This window comes from Zerene cesonia, chromosome 13, assembly GCF_012273895.1.
Source record: "Zerene cesonia ecotype Mississippi chromosome 13, Zerene_cesonia_1.1, whole genome shotgun sequence".
Lineage (NCBI taxonomy): Eukaryota > Metazoa > Arthropoda > Insecta > Lepidoptera > Pieridae > Zerene > Zerene cesonia.
The window spans coordinates 3,556,805-3,577,406 of record NC_052114.1 but is presented as its reverse complement, the minus strand read 5'-3'; the positions used below and the strand labels follow the sequence as shown (position 1 = coordinate 3,577,406).

General features: G+C 34.8%; 1 protein-coding gene across 3 annotated transcripts in view; it reads right to left on the bottom strand.

Annotated features, from left to right (window-relative positions):
* LOC119831027 (serine/threonine-protein kinase MARK2) overlaps positions 1-20,602 on the bottom strand; it is a 33,912-nt gene that overhangs the window by 6,849 nt on the left and 6,461 nt on the right. The window contains exons 2-27 of one of the 3 annotated variants that reach the window (XM_038354243.1): positions 13,603-13,708; positions 11,079-11,278; positions 10,681-10,789; positions 10,498-10,606; positions 10,290-10,409; positions 9,870-10,002; positions 9,492-9,570; positions 9,083-9,224; positions 8,505-8,616; positions 8,127-8,253; positions 7,530-7,614; positions 6,974-7,162; positions 6,623-6,752; positions 6,235-6,324; positions 6,038-6,150; positions 5,811-5,938; positions 5,062-5,162; positions 4,553-4,706; positions 4,060-4,203; positions 3,676-3,882; positions 3,254-3,313; positions 2,466-2,577; positions 2,026-2,123; positions 1,616-1,642; positions 1,500-1,541; positions 818-897 (exon numbers count right to left, since the gene is read on the bottom strand). In XM_038354243.1, coding sequence (XP_038210171.1) covers positions 818-897; positions 1,500-1,541; positions 1,616-1,642; positions 2,026-2,123; positions 2,466-2,577; positions 3,254-3,313; positions 3,676-3,882; positions 4,060-4,203; positions 4,553-4,706; positions 5,062-5,162; positions 5,811-5,938; positions 6,038-6,150; positions 6,235-6,324; positions 6,623-6,752; positions 6,974-7,162; positions 7,530-7,614; positions 8,127-8,253; positions 8,505-8,616; positions 9,083-9,224; positions 9,492-9,570; positions 9,870-10,002; positions 10,290-10,409; positions 10,498-10,606; positions 10,681-10,789; positions 11,079-11,278; positions 13,603-13,703 — 2,992 coding nt within the window. In that variant the 5' untranslated portion in view covers positions 13,704-13,708. The remainder of the gene's footprint in view (positions 1-817; positions 898-1,499; positions 1,542-1,615; positions 1,643-2,025; positions 2,124-2,465; positions 2,578-3,253; positions 3,314-3,675; positions 3,883-4,059; positions 4,204-4,552; positions 4,707-5,061; positions 5,163-5,810; positions 5,939-6,037; positions 6,151-6,234; positions 6,325-6,622; positions 6,753-6,973; positions 7,163-7,529; positions 7,615-8,126; positions 8,254-8,504; positions 8,617-9,082; positions 9,225-9,491; positions 9,571-9,869; positions 10,003-10,289; positions 10,410-10,497; positions 10,607-10,680; positions 10,790-11,078; positions 11,279-13,602; positions 13,709-20,602) is intronic. The other 2 variants (XM_038354244.1, XM_038354245.1) reach the window with 2 other exon arrangements.

The window sequence follows — 20,602 nt, the reverse complement described above, 5'->3', positions numbered from 1 at the left end:
TGTCATTGTATAAACATATTATATAATTTTGTCTATGCCATGACTCCCTCGTTTAACTGTAGCAGGTCAGACGACCGATAGAATGTAATTAATGCATTTCATGCAAATTGTAACTACAAAAAGTACACGAAAATCTAGAGCAACGCAACATTTTCCTGCTATTGTTAGCGGGTAGGAGAAAAAACCTGCACAAAGAATGCAAATTGTAATACATTAAAACACTACAGTGCAAAAACGTTAAAATCAAAATGTTATTAATAATTAAAGTAAAACAACACATAAAATATAATAGACTATACTACAAATTTAATGAATTAATTTGTACGTAGTCTATTATATTGCGTAAATTTGACATTAATAGAAAACCAAAATGTGGAAAACGCTACTAATATCCGATGTGTTCGCGGTCCCGTTTTAATCTTACTATATGAATGGATGATGTCGATCGTTAATTGATTAAGTATAAGCTAGCTGTCTTGTGAGTGGTAGCCGTGCCACCTAGCTACTTACGATGCGCTAACTTTGACCGTAAATCATAATTACGAATCGTTCATGCTAAATTCAGATCGAATGACAATTTCAAATTTCTTCAAATGTCCAAAAATTCACGTATGAAAGGAACCTCGTAAAATCTACAATAAAAAAAAACGTCCGAATGAAAAAATTTGGAAACGAGCGAAAGCGTGTGCCAACGGGTGCGATGTTCTGTACAATGTAAGGGAAGCGTGCGAGACCGGGCGCGGCGGCTAGTGTCGCGATATCGGCAACGTTTTCCCGTGCGGCAAGCGGATGCACTGCGGGCGCGCGGCGCACTCACCTCGCGGCATCTGCGCGCGCGACTTGCTGAACATCGAGTCGAACGGCGACTGCATGTCGCGCGACGACCACCCCTCGCGCCTGCACAGTAAGGGTTATATTGCTGTAGCATATTTGTATACGCTAATAACAATAATTCCAATTGTCACATGTGGCACCAATGTTCATTGCAGCTCTGAAGATTCAGTGATTGCACACAGCACAACAGCGCAGTTAATGTGTAGTATGCGTGCAAACTAGCTTTATAACTAATTTCTGAACCTTCAATAAAGATTGATGCTGCATTTTAATAAATAAGATAATATCCATTGACCATTTACATTCTTAAAAAAAGGCAAATGAGGTCTTCTGTTATGTCAAATACAAGGGACTATCTCAAATTTAATTTAAATCGGTGATGTACTACCAAAAATGGAAATATATCAAATTATTACATATCTATACCAATATTATAAAGCTGAAGAGTTTGTTTGTTTGTTTGGACGCAGTAATCTCAGGAACTACAGGTCCAATTTGAAAAATTTTTTCAGTGTTAGATAGCCCATTTATTGAGGAAGGCTATAGGCTATACATGTATCACGGGCGAAGCCGGGGCGGACCGCTAGTTACGTATAAAGTTTGCATTCTCTTCCTTCTATCGTACTTTCACATATAAATATCACAAACAAATTATAATTACTTACGTCTCTGAAACGCTTCTTTTATTTTCCGTATACCTATGTGTGCTGCATGGAATGATAGTTAACAATAAAACATTGAATGATATTAATATTGAGTTACTGACATGACAAATACTTACATGAAATGTCTCCGAGGTAAGTGAGGGCTGCATGCGAAAAATAAATGTCATTAATTATATTAGAAAAAAAAAACAATGGATTTAGTAAGCAAATATCAAACTGAAATCTGCAATTCTCCCAAAAAATACACATCAATAAATTAATCAATGAAAAATGTAATTAGTATGTTGTGAGTGTAAAATTCTCATTAGTATCGTAAGTAATTTTTTAAATCTGGACTTTGGTAATCAGACTTTTTTAATGGAACTTGAAAAAAGTTTTTAAAGAAACACAAATCTCACATACATTATATTTCATTCGAACCATGATGTATCTCGTATTAATAGCCCCAAATGTATAAAATTGAGGTAAACGAAGGAGGAAAATAATTTTAAATTCATGTTTCATTGACACTCAAATTCATATATACCTGTTAAAGAACGGTGAATGCAAATTGTTGAAAAGCGAGTGCGGATGCTGGAAGCCCGTGCCCTCTTCGCCGTTTAGACGCTGAGTTAGCGCACGCACCTGAAAATATAATTTGTTTATATTTTAACATCAAAATATACACATATTTATAAATATGAGTATAGTTAATAAAAGGTTTGCATTTCTATGCTGTTATTAACACTAAAGATATATATTCACACCGGAAACGGTAAACGGATTTTGATTTAAATTTAGATAAGACCTTTAATTTTAATAATAAATTATTTAAATTTAGAGTATCATTCTTTTGACGCCAGAATAAATCTTGAACCGCTCTCGGTTAATTAAAATAGAGGAAACCGAGAGACATAAAGAATGAATGAATTCGGAAATAAACGCATTTGAAATAACATACAAACACATAATATGTGAATTGTTTACCCTGTGCAGTAGAGTAGAGAATAGATTCTCAGCGGTGAGCAGGTGGAAGCCCTCATCCTCTTCGTCTTCTTCGCCAGAGCTGACAGACTCCGCGCGGGCCAAGCGACTCGACCTGAAAGATTCACGTTGGAGATGGATATAACAACCCGCAATTAGTGGGACCGTTGGATTAAATAGCGCAGGACACGCCCACTATTTGATCGAGTGTATGATAAGATGGACTATTATGAAAATTTTTAATTTTCACTCAATCCATTTCGCCTGAATCATTTGTCGTCGCATCAAATGGACTGACCGTGAAAACCTTAAATAATTTATTACTTGGACCACCAATGTTTTTACATGAATAAATTAAAGGCAATTCGAGGCGAGAGAATTAGTATCGCTTTCATTCGTAAACTTATTTAACAACAAGATGTTCGCCTCGACTTTGTCCGTAGTACATAGATAGCCTGCACTCTGAATTTTTGAAATAGGTCCAGTGGTTTTTCGTGACAACGTTACAAACAGGCAAAAATATAAAAGTTTCCTTTTCTTCAGATTCTTCACTATGTATCTTTGTGTCTATGTGTTTCACAGAAACTAATGAGTTTCCATTACTATAGAAATGTAAGAAAATTGAAGATAATTATAAGAATGTGAATATTCATAACCCTCATAGGAGGCCTGTGTCCCAGCAGTGGGAACATATATGGGCTGATGATGATGATGATGATGATGAATATTCATAAAAGCTATTTAATTTTGGTGTTTTTGATTGTAAAATTTCCCAATAATTTTATGCTCACCTCAATCTATGCATATGAGTATCATCTTCTTCTTCGGATTCACCACCGCTAACTAGACTACTGTAAAGTAAAAGCGTATGGTCAATTTTATCTTTTGAAAAAAAATTTATGGTACATAAATAATAAAACTTATGTACCATAAAATTAAATTGATTTCATAACATCGCAAGAAGTACATTGACATAAATTTAGCCATTGCAAAATTTCTCATTTATAAAGCATTTCAATGCTTTAAAACTAAAAATTAAATGCTTTTTATGTTGTTAAATGCTGTTTTGCAATTTTTTGTATTAAATAATGGTCTTAATAAACACAAATGATTTGATTTGAAATCCTCTGCTTTCCTTCATTATTTTAAATTTTTTACACTTGTCACTTTTTTTTTTTCTATCCTCCCCCCTCCCTAGTTTAAAAGCCCATACCTGATGCGCCTGGGCGTGAGGCGCGGCGGGTGCGCGAGCGGCGAGCGCGGCGCGGCCTCCGGCTCGAGGCTGCGCTGGCGCGGCGTCACGTAGCCCTTGCCCTCCACCGCGATCGGTATGATGAACTCGCGGGCCGACTTCTTTATCGGCTCGCCGCCGCTCGGGCTCGCCTCGCCCGCGCCGGTCGACTCGCTCGACGCCAGACGCCTGTCAGGAATGTAATTTGGCTAACGATTAAAATTCCCCTCAAAACACCATTCAATTTCAAATTAATATTAACATTCATCACATTGAATGAGCGATTTAATATTTATTTTCTTTCTTAAATATGCTTAAAAAAATTACACAATATCATATATAACAATAATAAATGAAACCAAGTACCTAAGCGGTGTGTGCAAGCGCGGTGCGGGCTTGTGCGCGGGGGCGGGGGCGGCGGCGGGCGGGGCGGGCGCGGGGGCGGCGGGCGGGGCCGTCGCGTCCTCCGGCGACATGCTGATTGGTATGATGCGCTCCACAGACACGCCTCTGTTACGTTCAAATGTGTATTAAATTAATAAAAGATATGAAAATGAAATGTATAAGGTTATGGAACAATGAGTACGCAAATAGCACCATTTATCATGCATCATGAATTATGTTACCTGTTAGTTTATTGTTTATGTTTCTTAATAAAATAATTTGTACTTAATAAAAAAACAAGAGAAAAATACAGAGTCACTAAAAATAAACTACAAGGCTGGCAATGGCAATAACCCAGTACGTACTTTTCAAGAAAATAAAATGTCTGTGTTAATTTATTCTAAAAGTTAGGCATACTTTGTACAACGTCACCAATATCTTGAATGGTTTCTGCAAATAAATATAATATTATCACCTGTTACGATGGTCCTCGACGCGGTGATGCGCCTCGGTGCGGAACAGCTTGCCGTCGGCGCGCGGCGGCGCGGCGGCGGGCGGCGTGGACGGCGGCGACGCGAGTGACGTCACGCCCGCCGACGACGAGCGCCCGTACGGCACCGGCGGCTTGCCTGCCGATCGTGTGTTTATATACAATACATATTAACAAATTTGAAATTGCAATCTATAACCACATAGGAGTAAACAGTTTTTTAATAATTATCATAACTCGGAACAGTGAACGCACATAGGCGGTGATAAATTAAATATTTAAGGTATCGCCGCAACACGGCGAAAAACGGAGGTCGAAGCCTGGATCTCATGCTGGATTTATTTTCTATTGTTTAAAATTTTCAAATATTTACAGGTATTTTTATGATACAAGCAATAACCAAGACTAAAAAGATCTACTATACACAATATAGACAAATTGTGTATCGCATGTGAATTGTACAACTTAAATTATGCACAAATCTCCAAACTCACCAGTTCTAATAGCGGAGGATATGATGTCTCTAGCGGCGCGACGGCGGCTCTCCTCTCCCGCGCGTTCCTCCACCAATTTCGCCATAGAACTCTGCAGGCTCCTGTACATAAAGCGTTATATCATGAAATCTTTGGATATAACACCGAGATACCAAAATTATAGTCGAAAGAAATAAACGTAAAGGAAAATCACGCTAATATTGCTAATAAAGTCATACTTTGAGTTTTAGTGAGGACATTTCTAATTTATTGTATATTCAGTTGGTATTAATTAACACTAGGAAAGACGCGTTTACAACTAAAATAGACCATATTTTCTCAACAAAATTACCCTTTACACTATTATTTATGCCCGGTAACTTTAACTGATCAATAGTTGAATAATGAATAGTTGAATTGGATGATTATCTTGCACTTCAGAAAACATATAAACAATGCATTAGTCATGTATTGTAACCTAACTTCACCTAAAATTGGTAAGTCTCAATTTATTATACGTACTTAATTTACTGTTGTTTATTTTAAGCTGAAATTAACACAACGAGCCAGTACACAAAAAACGTGACCGTCTCGGGACGCACGACAGAAGTGAATTCCTTAACTAACCTAACGCGTTACGTAACGAAACTACATTTTACCCTTCATAAGAAGTTGTCACTTGAACAAATATGACAATTTTCAATTCTAGTGATTATTTGTCTGTAGTGAACTCAGGAGGGTTTTTTATTAAGAATATTGAGTTAAAGAACCTTCTAGCATCCTGCAACAGCACAGCCGGGTCGACCGCAGTGGAGGCGTGCGCGGGCTCGCTCTCCGTCTTCTTCACACCGCCTGTGTTCATTTGCGTTTGTTGCCCCTCTCCACTTTCGACTGGCGACTGAAAATACATACAGAAATAAAGATATGGATTTTGAAAGATGAAGAAAAGGCTAAGTGCCTTCAGGATACGATTATTGTACGCTGAGTAAATAGTTACCTGAGGTGGTTCGATGCCGATCTGTTGCAGACGCACTGTTCCATTATCATGCGGTTTGCTTGTTAGCTCGCGATCTTCACTTTGAGCTTTAGGCTTCGCGATTTTCGACACAACTGCTCGGTAATAAGATTGGTATTAGTTTGTATTTATAACTGAGAATGAAGAATTATCATTTTTCAAATTAAATATATACATACCTGGTTTGGAAACATTTCGTTTTACTTCTGGCGATGTGGTAAGAGATGCTCTTCTTTCGAATTGCTCCTTGAAGCTACCAACGTGACCACCTATAAGTGAATAAATACAGATATTAATCGAAAAAAAAAACATAACCATAAGTAAATTGTATTTGACATAAAAAAAAAAAAAAAATTATATTACTGTAATCAAATTACTGTTGCAAAAACAGCACAGTTTTCGAGTAATTTACAAACAAATTTGGGTACATGTGATTTCTTTTTTAACTAAGAAGTCACTACGTAACGAAATATCCATCAAATCTTATTTGAAATATTCACAAATCAATCGCCATATATATAATAGACCTCAAGAAAACCTTAAAAAATGAATAAATGAAATGGGTACCGATAGACAATTTCTTTGGTTTGACTGGTGCGGGCGCTGGAGCGGCAGCAGGTGTCTGCGCCGGCTGAGTTAGCGACAGAGAGGTGAGCTTATCTGCAGCCGCAGATACCGTTGATTTATTATTTTCCACCTAGAAGAAAATTAGTTTTTAGAGTTAACTATATAAATTTATTATACTTTGGTACCAATTAGGTGTAATTTAATGTATAATTAATAAAGCAACTTGATCAAGAGGCAAATAAAGGAAAGTGAAAGGAAAGGAAAGGAGAAGTAGGAAAAGTGAAGGAAAAATAATAAATGTGCATTTGAGATTATTTTATACGTAAACAACAATAAATATAGTTTAATTACCTTAGTTTCTTCTGGTTTCTCTGGAGACGTGTCAATTTTCGCAGCTCTCTTTGGCGTCACCACCTTGGGTTTCTCCTCATCTTTGGGCACATCTTTAATTTCAACGGTTGGCGCCTTGCTAAGCTCCACTGTGGCAGGCGCAGGCGCAATCGTGATAGTGGCCGACGATTTAAGGGATGGTTGTGGGGCCTGTGATATTATTACAAAAATTATTTGGTTATATTATATATTTCTTGTTATCACAACCAGAGTTAATTACAAAAATTGGAATTAGGCCATTATTAAAAGAATATATTATTTTAATTCATATTTTATAATGTATGATTAAAAGTATTTGAATTGTGCTTTTATGTGAATTCCTATCTGTGTGTTTTGTACAATAAAATTAGTTTTAATTATATTTCACAATACATTTTCTTGAGTTTAATTCGAATGCCAAATCATAATAAAAAACATTTTCCATATGAAATCGAACTAGATTCCTGAACCAAACGAAAGTTTTAAAAACATCGAAGAATTGCTTCTGGAATCTTTCCTGAAGTTTCGCCGTGCTTACCTCATCGTTATTATACTCCGGCTCCTCGTCAGGCACACTTGCTTCCTCCGGCAACGCGGGCGGCGCTCCGGCGATACTGGCGCAACTGTACAATAGATATATATTGTAACTTATTTTCCACCCCCCCCCCGCTTTGCCAGTAAAAGGAAAAGATTTAGAAGAAAGACATTTCCGTGTTTTTAAGGGCATAGTACTCAATACTCATTCCCTGTCCTTTCTTGGGTCACAAAGTATACTCTGAACCAAATTTTATCCAATTCGGTTCAGGTATGAAGAAGATACATACAGAGTTAATTTACAAGCTATTTGTTACTTATATAGTTACTTTATAAGCTATTCGTATTTATTTTCATACTGAATGTGAAATATAGAAAAAAAAATCTAATACATAAAACTCGTGTCACAGTTTTCGTTGCCATACTCCTCTGAAACAGCTTGACCGATTTTGATGAAATTTTTTGTGCTTATCCGGTATCTATGAGAATCGGCCAACATCTATTTCTCATACCCCTAAATGATAAGAGTAAGGCAGAACAGCGTTTGCCGGGTGCAGCTAGTAATAAAAATAACGGTCCACTAGTGCACGCCTCCATTCACCTGGCAACCCTGTCCTTCTTCCTCTGCAATCCGCTCGCAGACATGGCGAGCTCGAGCTTGCGCTTGTTGTCACCCGCAGACACGATGGTGCGCGTCGGCGATGGTTTTATCGCGTCTTCGCCACCCTCTGGAATTTCAAGTACATTTATATTATCTACATGATTTGATTCATATAAATACAAAGATGAAATTAGACCTATGATGTGATATTAGAAAATTAGTATTGGCAATATTAAAATTTTAATAATAAATGAAACCTTGCGGGATATTAAAATTGCTTAATTATGGATCAACTGCTTTAAGTATTTTTTTTTATTCCGAAGTTAGGAAATTATAAAGACCCCATTATAAAGCTGCAACAGCAGTTAATAAGCGTACCTGCTACAAGTTCCAGAATCCGTTTCTCAGCCGAATTGCTGGGTTCCACTGCCATCGAGGTGGAGCTTGTTAGGTCTGTGCAGCTCTCATCAGGGCCGCCAAGTTCTGTCTGCTACAAAAACAACAAAAAATGTATCAATATGATAATATTAAATGTGCATTGCTATATTTTTAATACATATTTTCAGATGCGTTCAAATTTACAAGTTTGTGAATTTGTATGTGTTTTCGGTGCATGTTTGAATGGTGTTTAAAGGATTTTAATGAAATAATACACTGTCTATTGGATTCAATTTTTTATTTCAATATCCTTGGGGAGTCGAAACCTGTATTCGATTTCCTCATCCTTCTCGATCCTTGTGCTTTAAAAGCGGCAAGGCATTTGCAACTGTATTCCTTGTCCCTTAAAAGTGGCAAAGCATATATTTGCCTCTGCAAATGTATATTAACGCTGATAGTTTACAGTTTTTTTACCCGTTCTAACTGCAAATATATAATTTAGCGTCGTTGCGTTGCGTCTGTGTACGTGCGTATTCGTGTGCATACGTGCGTGTGCGTGTGTGTGTGTGTGTCTGTACCTCAGGCGGCACGACGACACTGTTGGAGTGCGAGGGCGCGGCGGGAGCGAGCGACAGCAGCAAGTCGAGCCGCACGGGCGTCTGCGCAGCGAGCGCCTCGGCCACCTCCAGGCACGACGTCTCGCAGCCCGTGTTCACCCACCTGACAAGAATCGTGTTTTATTGTGCTCGTTTGTTAACTTATATTATCATAAGGTTATATAAGATTGCATATAGTAAATCATGTTTGTTCAGCCTATGCTTGGTATATTATTAACATAATAATATATATCAAATACTTCAGATGATCTACATTCTATTGAATTAATTATTAAGCGCATTTATTTAATTAGATAGGGATTTTTGCTATACACATGGTAATTGAAAGAGAAACTTAAAAAACATGCAATAATAGTAAAAAAAACCTTACGGATGATCACAAATGTACACGATGTCGGCACGCTTCAACGGGTCCACCGTCAGCATGTCACGAATTAAAGGCGACGCGGCTGTAATTAATAATTTTTAATTACTATTGTGGATTCTGGTTTACACGATTCTCTAAGTAATTAAAAGAAATGGTATGTAGCAAGAAAATAATCTAGCTTCGAGGAACATTTTTTAGACATGATTTTTCTTTCATGACTTATTTCTTCCAACATCTTGTATGCGCTTTTCGGATCACCACACGCTTTTGTCACTATTATAGTATAATTAACTGTTTAAAATTCTATCATGAAGGCGTTTATTTTAATTTTTTAATCTACATTTATTTTATATTATTTATTACAATTATTACAATACTCACTAGACGGATTTTTAGGCTCATAATAATCTCCGTTGCTAATCTGTCGAACTAGGCGTTTAAAGTTAGAACCGTCGAACGGCATGGCGCCGTACACCAGTGTGTAAAGTAGTACTCCCAGTGACCAACAGTCTACCTGAAAATTCATTCAATATTAGGTGCTAACAGCGTGACACGTTGTACACATTTAGGTGGCCTAGCATGAAATCGCAAAGGAGAAGTAACTCCCATGTAGAAAAGTGATGACACTACATGAACCATCCATGAATAAATAGTTTTTTCAATAAACTGTCGCTATCTTTACATTAGTGTTAGTTATTGCTTACTATTTCATACATTTTCGAATTAACTCATTGTGGTGCAAAGATAAAAATGAGGTAACTTTGATAAGCAAATTTCATTTGAATTGGATAATGGACTCACTTCAGGACCAATATAAGGCGTTCCTTTAACGATTTCCGGCGACGCATACAGCGGGGAGCCGCAGAACGTAGACAATAATGATGTTTCTTTGAACACATTGGAGAGACCGAAGTCCGCTATCTGTTTAAAAATATTTGAAATTATTTATTATGAATAACGTAAATTTTAATAAAAAAAACATTTTTCATTAATCTTAACGGTAACTCACCTTGGCACTGCCCGTGTCATCGAGTAAGACATTTTCTAACTTTAAATCTCTATGGCAGATCTTATGTATATGGCAATAATATACAGCGGTTGCAATTTGACGAAATAACCTACAAATGAATATTAATATAAATTCATTTATACAATAATAAAATAACAGGCACATTCAGAACTAAATTCTAACCTTCTTGCTTCATCTTCTTCTAATACTTTTTTCTGACTAAGATAATCGTACAATTCGCCACCGGAACAATATTCCATTACCAAAATCATCTTTTCACTATTTTCAAATACTGAAACAAAATCAATATGAACAGTTGTCCAACATTGGCTCGGAGTATGAGTAGAGCAATATATCCAGAAGTATGTCGAAAATAAACCATATATGATAGATATATGTTTTAATGACTTGTTTTAACATTTAAAGCAGTACAAACTACAAAACATATCTTACTCTAAAAGAACTCGTGAGAAGTTACAGTCTAGCTTTTACAATATAAACACATCGACCCTCTCCTTCTGGCGGTATTTACCCACTCAATTAATATTAGTTGTTAAAGTAATAATGATTATACTATTTACCTTCATATATATGTACAATATTCGGGTGCCTGACCGAAGACATAATCTGCACCTCTCGTCGAATGCGTATCAAGTCAGCTTCTGTTTCAATTTTACATTTCTTTATCGTCTTAATTGCCACCTCTTGTCCAGTCTTCTTGTTAATACCCAATTGCACTTTTCCGTATGTACCTTGGCCTAATTTTCTTACTATATCGAATCTGCAACACATCAAAAGTCACATTACTTAAATTACATTCCTCTATTGACTGGTGATTGTCCAGATATGAAGAAAAAGTCAATGATTCTACGATTTGCTTGCTTTATATCTTAGATTATATAGCGGAAATATACAGTGTATTTGTTGACGATTGGCTATTTGTTAAAACTAATTGAAATTTGGCTAAGTCATACATTTCAGTGCAAAAAGTAGGCAGCTGTCAATTATGTAACACTTTCTTGACGTAAATATGGCTCGTTTAAACACCTTTAGATTCATGACGGTATTAACAATAAAAAAATTTCTATATTTTTTAACTTAACAATTTTGTTATGTCTCAAAATATTTTTGTAGCGTAAATAGTGAAAATATGAATCGTTGCAAATTGTTTATAACCTCAGCGCACTCATTATCGCATATATCTTTCTTAATTCGTACCGATGTTACTTTAAATGCGAATTTAAAAATCAGCTGACAGTCTAAGAGCAAGTGATAAACCTTATAAGTTATAGCATATAAAAAGCTCATTACACGGCCACTGAACTGGTGTTGTTGATAAAATTCTGTTTGTTTTCAACAATGTCACGTTGAAAGATATCACTTGTCCTTTATCTCACACTAATGTTCGAGTTCTCTACATATTATACTATGTACTTACAGTAAAATATATATAAGGACGTGTTTAGCCAACAGAACGATGAGAAGAAATTAGAAACAATGGGTCCACGGAAGAAATATTGTAAATATCAAGTACACAACACGTGACTTTACATCCTTTTTATATTTATACTCTAGAAGACGCTCGTCCCGGCTCCACTCGGATATCGAGATGCCTGTTTTTTCTCAAGGGATCATTTAATCGATAAAAAGATATCCTATCACCCAAGTCAGCTCATACTCTGTCTATATATAGTTATATATACCAAAGTTCATCAAAATCTGTTTAGTAGTTTCAGCGTTATTACCGAACCGAACAAACATCGAAAGAAACAAAGTTTTACATTTATAATATTAGTGTGATTAACCTTTTTACAGAATCTAAATACGTGTGCATAAAGAAACAGTAGTACCTAAATAAAATAATAGTACGGTGTACGAGTTATTTATGTAGTTAAATACTTTTCTTAACTACAAATTATGGTTTGCTTCAAACAGCAATTACCTTCGTGTATTTACATTTGAATCCAATGTTTATGAGAACAATTTCAGAGCATTGGATAATTTTAATAAAATAACGTTAGTCAATGCAATCAACTTTTAAATTTTTTTACCTTGAAATATCTAATGCTGTCACTGGACAGTGTCCAAGCCTCAAGGCCATATAGAGCAACGTCGATCTAAATCTTGAGACATTGTTACGATTTAACGTTATAAAGCAAGAGCAATAGTACGTGTATCTATATTAAAGTGATAATTATTTAAACGTTATTTCAAAAATTGTGTGACGTCACCTACAACCTTTACGCCCACTATTTCCGATCCGCGAGCGTGGGTGCATAAATCTATACCCTAAAATGCGGTCACCGGCTGCGCCTTTCCACGTCTCCCAATATCGCATTCAATATGCTGTTTTCTATTAATATTTTAATAGATATGTGTATCGAGGACATTAGCACTATGCAACGGTGTCACGAGTTCAACATTTTATTGCAATAATTGTATGATCTAAATAATCACGAGAAATTAGAAGTGTGTCGGCGACGGATCAAAAAACAATACATATATTATAATTTTTGTATTTTATAGTTCTCATGAAAATGATGTATTATTTTAACGAATAAAATAATTGGAAGTTATTTAACGGTATGTCATAGCGACAAATGCAACATTTCACAAAAGAATTAATAAACACATGCTCACCTACGTCGAATTACTGAAAATATGCAAGGTCTATAAACAAATGGCAGTGTTGCACATGTGTTACTTATTAGTCAGACGTATTACATAACTTCAGTACATTATATTGTTCACTCCAGTAGGGACCTACTTATACTACATAAAGAGACGTTTTTATATGATATTTTTACATTTTAAACAAACTAGAGGCAGAGACGAGGTGCACATAGTGTGCCTATGCTGAAAATTGGTCTGCGTGTGCTCACTGCATTAAATTTGTGCTTTTCCTGTTTCCTGTCTCACTTATAGCGTACAATCAAAATGATCGAATAGTTACAAGGTTTCATTTACATAACACTTAATAATTTCACACTGATAGTATGAGGGTAATGTATGTCCTTTGAAAATAATTACATACGAAACTATATCACCGGCATTTAATAGAGTAGATTTAAGAATTCGCGTGATTTATAAACGAATGTTGGTTACCTTTGTTTCAGCCGTAACCGATGATCATGTAGCCGCACATCGCCGGTATTCTCGATACCGTCCATGATGTTGGCCGTACGCTTGTTCTCGCCGACCACCATTTTGTCTGAAAATACATACATTTTAATGTAATCATTTATTCGTTAAAATTACGAACGCATTCATATTAATTAATATCATAAGAATGACCGTGTGTTAATTGATTTCTGAGTGAAGCTAAGCAACCGACAAAAATTTATAAACAAAGTTATTCTAAAAGAAAAATATCCATAATTTGGAACTACTTATATTTTTTATATAATTAATTGGATTAGGTATTTGGTGAGATTCTGATACTATTTCTAATGAAAGCTGATCCTCTCTTTTTGACCACATAAAAGACTAGTTTAAACTAATGTTCAATTTTGAGCATTAAGTTTAATTCTAGTGTTACCGAAGGCATTTAATAAAAATTAGTTCTTACTACCGAAAATGTGTAGGTACTAACGAGTAACGGATTTAAATACGTATTTACATTACGAAACTGATAGCTTAGAATCATCTATATAGGAGAAAACTTAACGTTAAGGTGTTAATGGTATATAAGACATACAATAATACAGCTGTAGAGATTCGAAGAAATAAGCAATGACAAATTGTAACATGAAAACGTTGCTAAACATTTTAAAATACGAGTATTTAAAACAGTTTATTGAGTTAACAATTTCTCCTTGAGCGTATATTGATCACCGCCAACAGCCGGTATGCCGTATGACGTAGAGGACGTACGAGGAATCGTAATGAGATCGTGTAGGATACACTGGAGATTTATTATTCTATAGTCTACACACGTATGATAATGCTTTCTGTTCAACACTTCGCTGAATACACTCTTTGATGAAAGTTTTAAATATATCTTTATACAATATAAATATAAGAGAAGTATTGTCACAGTATCTATCTGTGTGTGTTTATTAACTTGTGTTCTTAGAGTATCTTATACTTATCTCATCTTACAAATATGGTCTATTGTTGCCTTAAGACCGTGAATTATAAGATTTTCACCTGATAAAATTCAGTTCAGTCGTAGTTTATCTTACTTACCATGTAAATACTCTATGTTAACAAAAGTTATTATAATTGACGCGTAATTGATGATACTCCATTAATGTTTGTTATTCTATATTTTAAGATATCCTTTTCCTCACCCTTTCGAGTACATTCCTTATTCTTAACCTCTTAATAGCAGCGCATTAGCAGAGGTCCTACATTTATAAATGTTCATGGGCGGTGGTAATCACTTATAGGTTATAATCACCAACATGCAGACCACAAGCTCAGTTACCCGCTCTTACATACAATATTTTTTTTAACTTAAAACATAGTAGCATAGGAAGTATTCATACCTTAAAAGTGTGAAAAGACTGTGTGAGAGTGTGTCTCAACATACCATTAAATTAACCATTTAGTGTCTGGCTTTCAATATTGATATCATAAAAGAATATAATTATCGCGCCATAAAACTGAATAAAAGAACGATAGGTGTATAAAGCCGCGACTTTACGACCCACAAAAATACACGGACACGTAAGCACACTTTCCCAATGATGCAAACTTCTCGGCTGTACTTAGAAATGATTCTGAGACTCGATTCTAAGAACTTCAGTGTGTGAAATTAGATCATGCATTAAAATTTGTCCCCTTTAAAATAAAGACATTCATCAAGTAAACACAATCACCACCATTGACGATGTATAATGCCACGGAAACATTGAAAAACAATTAGTATGGTGCTACAATAGGTATTTGAGAATGTCCTTTCGTTTGAAGTCGATGAAAGAAGTGTCTCTCGCCTGACGTCCGCGTCGGTTAAGATGATGTGTAGGGTCCATGTTTTGTAAGAAACTTGCTTTTCTCATTATTCGATTTTTCAGGGACAGTCAAAAGACTTTTCTAAACTCTCTTTTTAAAAAGCTTTTCGAATGAGCAACATTGTGGGCCACGTGCAGCGTTTCAACAGCCAAAGGCGATTCGGATTCGCTAATGATTACAATTCGAAATGAATTACCTATATGATAATTGTCAACTATGGTAAATATCATGATAAGTTTCTACCATAATAAAAAATTAACATTTTTATATTAAAGAGGTAAAAAAAACAAAAGGATTTTCGTATTTTTTTTTATTAAAATATGCTATCAATATTCCATTTACTGTATTAGAAAATTCTTCTACAATAATATTATAAAGAGGAAGAATTTGTATGATTGTTTGTAATGGATAAACTCAAAAATTACTGGAACCATTTTAAAAATTCTTTCATCATTAGCAAGCTGCAACTTCGCTGAGTGACATAGGCTATATAAGTACTACGGGCGAAACCGGGGCGAACTGCTGGTCGTTAAAATTAAGATATCTATTGAAAGCAAAATATCCCTAAATCCCGCTGATGTATGTGGAAGGAAATTTTCTTTTAAACTTTTTACTTCTAATACGTTTATCTGCAAATTTATCTTTATTTAAATCAAATTGTATTCATGAAAGTTTATTTAAGTACTGTAAAATAAAGGTGTGGGCAATATTTTGACGCATATTATATTTTCCATACACGAGGGACCCCATTAGCCTTACATCGTACTGCGTGTAATTAACTTTTACCAAAGGTATATGTACAATACATACATTAATACTATTTATCAAGTCATGTTATTCCATGAAAATATAGTACTTGTTTATTCCCCAAGCGCTGACACCAAAGGAAAAGCATGTGATTGTATTGTAAATAATTTATTATATATGTGGGGTAGAGGGTAGGGCAATTGATATTAAATAATAAAATGTAAAGTGCCACATATATACACAAGTTCAGATCAACATGGAGTTATTAATTTAACTGTATTTATTTTATTTTTGTTCCTTCAAAAAAATTTTACTGGGTGAACCAATTTTTATGATCCTTTTTTTATTAGAGAAACCAAATTTAAAAGGGGATCACATGGCACAGCCTCTTATGTGGTCTGATTTAAATTTTGTTTAGTTCTGACAATTTGGAGGCGGTTTAGTTACTGCTATTGTAGTCACCAGTAAAGAAGTGGAAGTGAACTAAAAAACTGATAAATCAGTTATTTAAATAAACGCAGTCAGTCTTACTAATACGCTCTACTTGGTCTTTGGCGGCATAAAAATGAGGAAATTTATTGCGGACGAAACTAAACTAGTACACCAAGATATCACAGTTTAATTTACTGCTTTTCTTCGTAATTCAAGTCAGAAAATTGAACCAATAAATATAGAGTGTAATAAACAAACAAAACAAGTTAATTACTACATTACCTAGATGTTTTGTAAGCAGTGTATGTTGTTTTCGGTAACAGAATAAACTACTTTAGGAAAGTCGTAATTACTGATGCAAACGCGGTACATTTTGTTTGGAAATCTCGCGTTTACTGGGTCCTGTTAAACACGTAACATCATCTTCAGACCTGATTCTATACATACACTCAAACAAAAGGAATCCTTTCAACAACGCATACCTAATTTTGATCATCCCGTTTGAAGATCTAGGACGATTCGGAAAGTATACGAAAAGCACGTGATCAGTTAAATTCACATTGCGGGTGTATAACATTCTAATGTATATGCCGGTGTAAACTGTAAATACATAGTAGCAGAAATAGAACAGAATCAAATTTGAGACAGTCGTTCACTCCCGCCCACACGACAATCACAACGGGCCCAGTAGAATTATTAATTTACGACACAACTACGAACAATAGGTTAAAGTTTTACGACCAATCGTCGAAAAATCATAAAACCGACATCAAAGGTATTATAATTGTGGTTGTGTATGATCTGTTTTATTTATTTATTAGGAAATTTTGTGGATGTTTTAATTTGAATACCTCCCTATGAGATAGAGTATATATGTACTCCTTGTTGTCACTCACTAAATAAGCCCTACACATCACACATGTGTATACGCAAATGAGACAAATATGAATGACCGTCGTGTCACATTACACGAAACTTCAATTAAGCCCTTACGTGATGAGCGTCAGTGGTTTAACTGTCTTGTTTACATTATTTTAGACGGCACTATTCACGGTTATAGCCGCGTGGTGATTCCATTATGTGTGGTATACATTGAAACCGGAAGACGCGGTCTAGCACTCAATATATGTCATAATATGCTAGACTAATTTGATGCTTAAATATTTACACTTATATTTGATAAAGGTTGTAGAATAATACATGTCTATGGTAATGTTATATATGTTGTACAAGCATATTTGACAAATTTAGTACATGAGATTTACTTTTTCAGTAAACAACGTAAAAACAGAAAATTTCAAATTTTGAAATTCTTGGCTACAATTCTGGATCAATGAGAGTTGAGTATCTTCGAAGACATGGTTATAACGGTTTATAAGAATCGCTTTAGAAAAGGTATTTATTATGGGCATATTATGTGAGTTTTGTTAACATAGGGTAACATAATATAAGTTGCGGACTTTATAAAAAAACTAATTCACTGCATATATTAGTCCAAATACAAAAAAAAAGACAAAATACTGTATGCTGTTATGTAGAAACTAGAGAGCTACAAAGTCCCATCTCTTTGATTCCAAAAATTTGGCTTCACTAAACAAACGACAATCAGCACAAAAATCGGCAAGCTTAGTCATTCTTGAGTGGTTATTTATATTCAGCAAATGTTGTAAAAATAACTGACACTCGCATACTGTACATATATTTATAGCTGTAATATAATTTCACTCGTTTTAACCGTGTCACAGTTGATGTGTCATCTGTGCTCATTTTTCATATAATAATTCCCGTCTTTAGTCGATTATTTTAAACGATCACACGAATTCTTTGACTCTCCAAGATTTATTTCTTGTTCTTTCATACAAAAATTACTCAAACTATGTGTCTGATATTGTAGCATACATTTTAGCTTTGAATTTCGTATTAATTACAATAATTCTATTAAATACATTAAAATACAATACGATACAAAAAGCAAGGCTACTTTTTGTTCACCAAGCAAAGTATCGAGAAACTGTATGTTTTTTTTCTTATTTATATATGATACTTATAATAACCTGAACATTGATTCGATAAATTATAACTTACTTAACATATGTTTTTCATCAGGTTTTGTGTATTATCTTATCCCCCCCCCCCTATTTTTTTTTTGTTACAATACTTCCAAAGTCCGAATAGTCCAAGGATTTAAAAAAAATCGATAACACGCTTAGAAATCGGAGTGTACCCGGCATATCTGTAGCAGATACCTCCTTACAGCAATAAACACGGGTTACGAGGCGGAAGTAGGGCGCTCGGCAAAGCGTACACGGCACAAATTACTTTAGTAACCACTCTTCTAATAGATTATATTACTTACATAGTACAATACGTCTTTATCTACACTTATAATAAAGGGGAAGGATTTCCATGTTTGTTTATGTTGTTGTAAAGTCGAAAAAAAATTCACTATGAGAAAGTTTCATTATTTATAAAAATTACATGACAATGACAATCTAAGACGCTAATATATATGAAGAGGTTGTTCGCTTGTTTGCTAGAATTTGCTTATCTCATCAACTACTGTGCCGACTTGAACTAAATTTGGTAAAAAGACAGTAAATTCCCGGAAATCCCATTACTGAATATGTTTTTCTTTGACTACGTGGGCAAAAACGCGGGCGAAAAGCTAATATGTATTTTGATATTGTTTATTGTATAAGTGACATACATTTAACAAATGCACCAAATACACAAAAGTTGATATATCTAAATGAACAAAATTTGATAAACAATGAGTGGTCTAATTATTTAACTTTACTTTAGTACCTTGCAATAAAATTTTTAAATTATTGTAAGCAAATGGGGTCGACGCAATGCGCGTTTTACTTTCAAATAAAAAAACACTTAATACTATATGATCAAACGAACTTCAGAGTGAAGTTCGATCATTATTATATGAATCGCTTCATTCGAAGATATTATTTACCATGTAGTCCCCTTTTTCAATGCTAGCAACTACGCACGCGTTTAGATTTTTTTTTTTTTTTTAATGAGGGTATTCCAACCTGACAAGTATTTGCTTGTCCTGTACAATATTCATTATTTTTAGAGCATACAATCTTACAAAACTTTGGGTTTGGGTGGGATGGGTGTTAATATCTTCGAATGAAGCGATTCATATAATAATGATCGAACTTCACTCTGAAGTTCGTTTGATCATATATTATATTTCATCGCTTCATTCTTCAGATATTATTTACCATGTAGATGTTAAGAGATAAAAGTTTTGTAAGAACTAATTTGGGTGCAAGTTTAAAATATCAATATTATTCGATTTTGAAAATTAACAAAAGTATTATTAAATATTAATCCTGCAAGATTGATTCAGCTAATTCGTTTTCATTAATTACATTCAGTTTATAGAACCTTGCAAAGGTTTCGGAATGTTTTGTCCAACCAGCAGTTTTACGTATTTTACCAACGCATACGCCACTAGCACAAGCAGTAGATGTTGAAGCGTGCCTTGTGCTATGTGCACTAAATATTGAAATGTTGACGCCACTTTTCGAAAGTTAAAACATTTTGGATCCAACGGCTGATTGTTTGAGATGTGGCAGTTTAATTAGTACTTTTTTTTTTTTGTATTTTTACTCGATTTCAATTTGAATGCTCCCGTAAGAAGTGTTTTACGCATTCATTCGACCCGATATTATGTCCCAAGATTAAAGATAAGGCAGACCTGTGTGTATTTAAGGTACCATACGAGGCTCCTTTGTTAACCTCTTCTGTCAAAAAAGATATAACTGACGCTACTGTACTTTCAAAATTTGAAATATTTCTATCTAGACAAAACTGCCACCATCGTTTATAAGTTACGTTATATTGTTTCTAAGTGTTACCGGAAAGCGATGCCACATTAGTTCTATAGCTTCCGATGGTATGTTACGCCATAGGAAGGCTTCACGGAGAGCCTCGCTGCAGCCAACGTAAG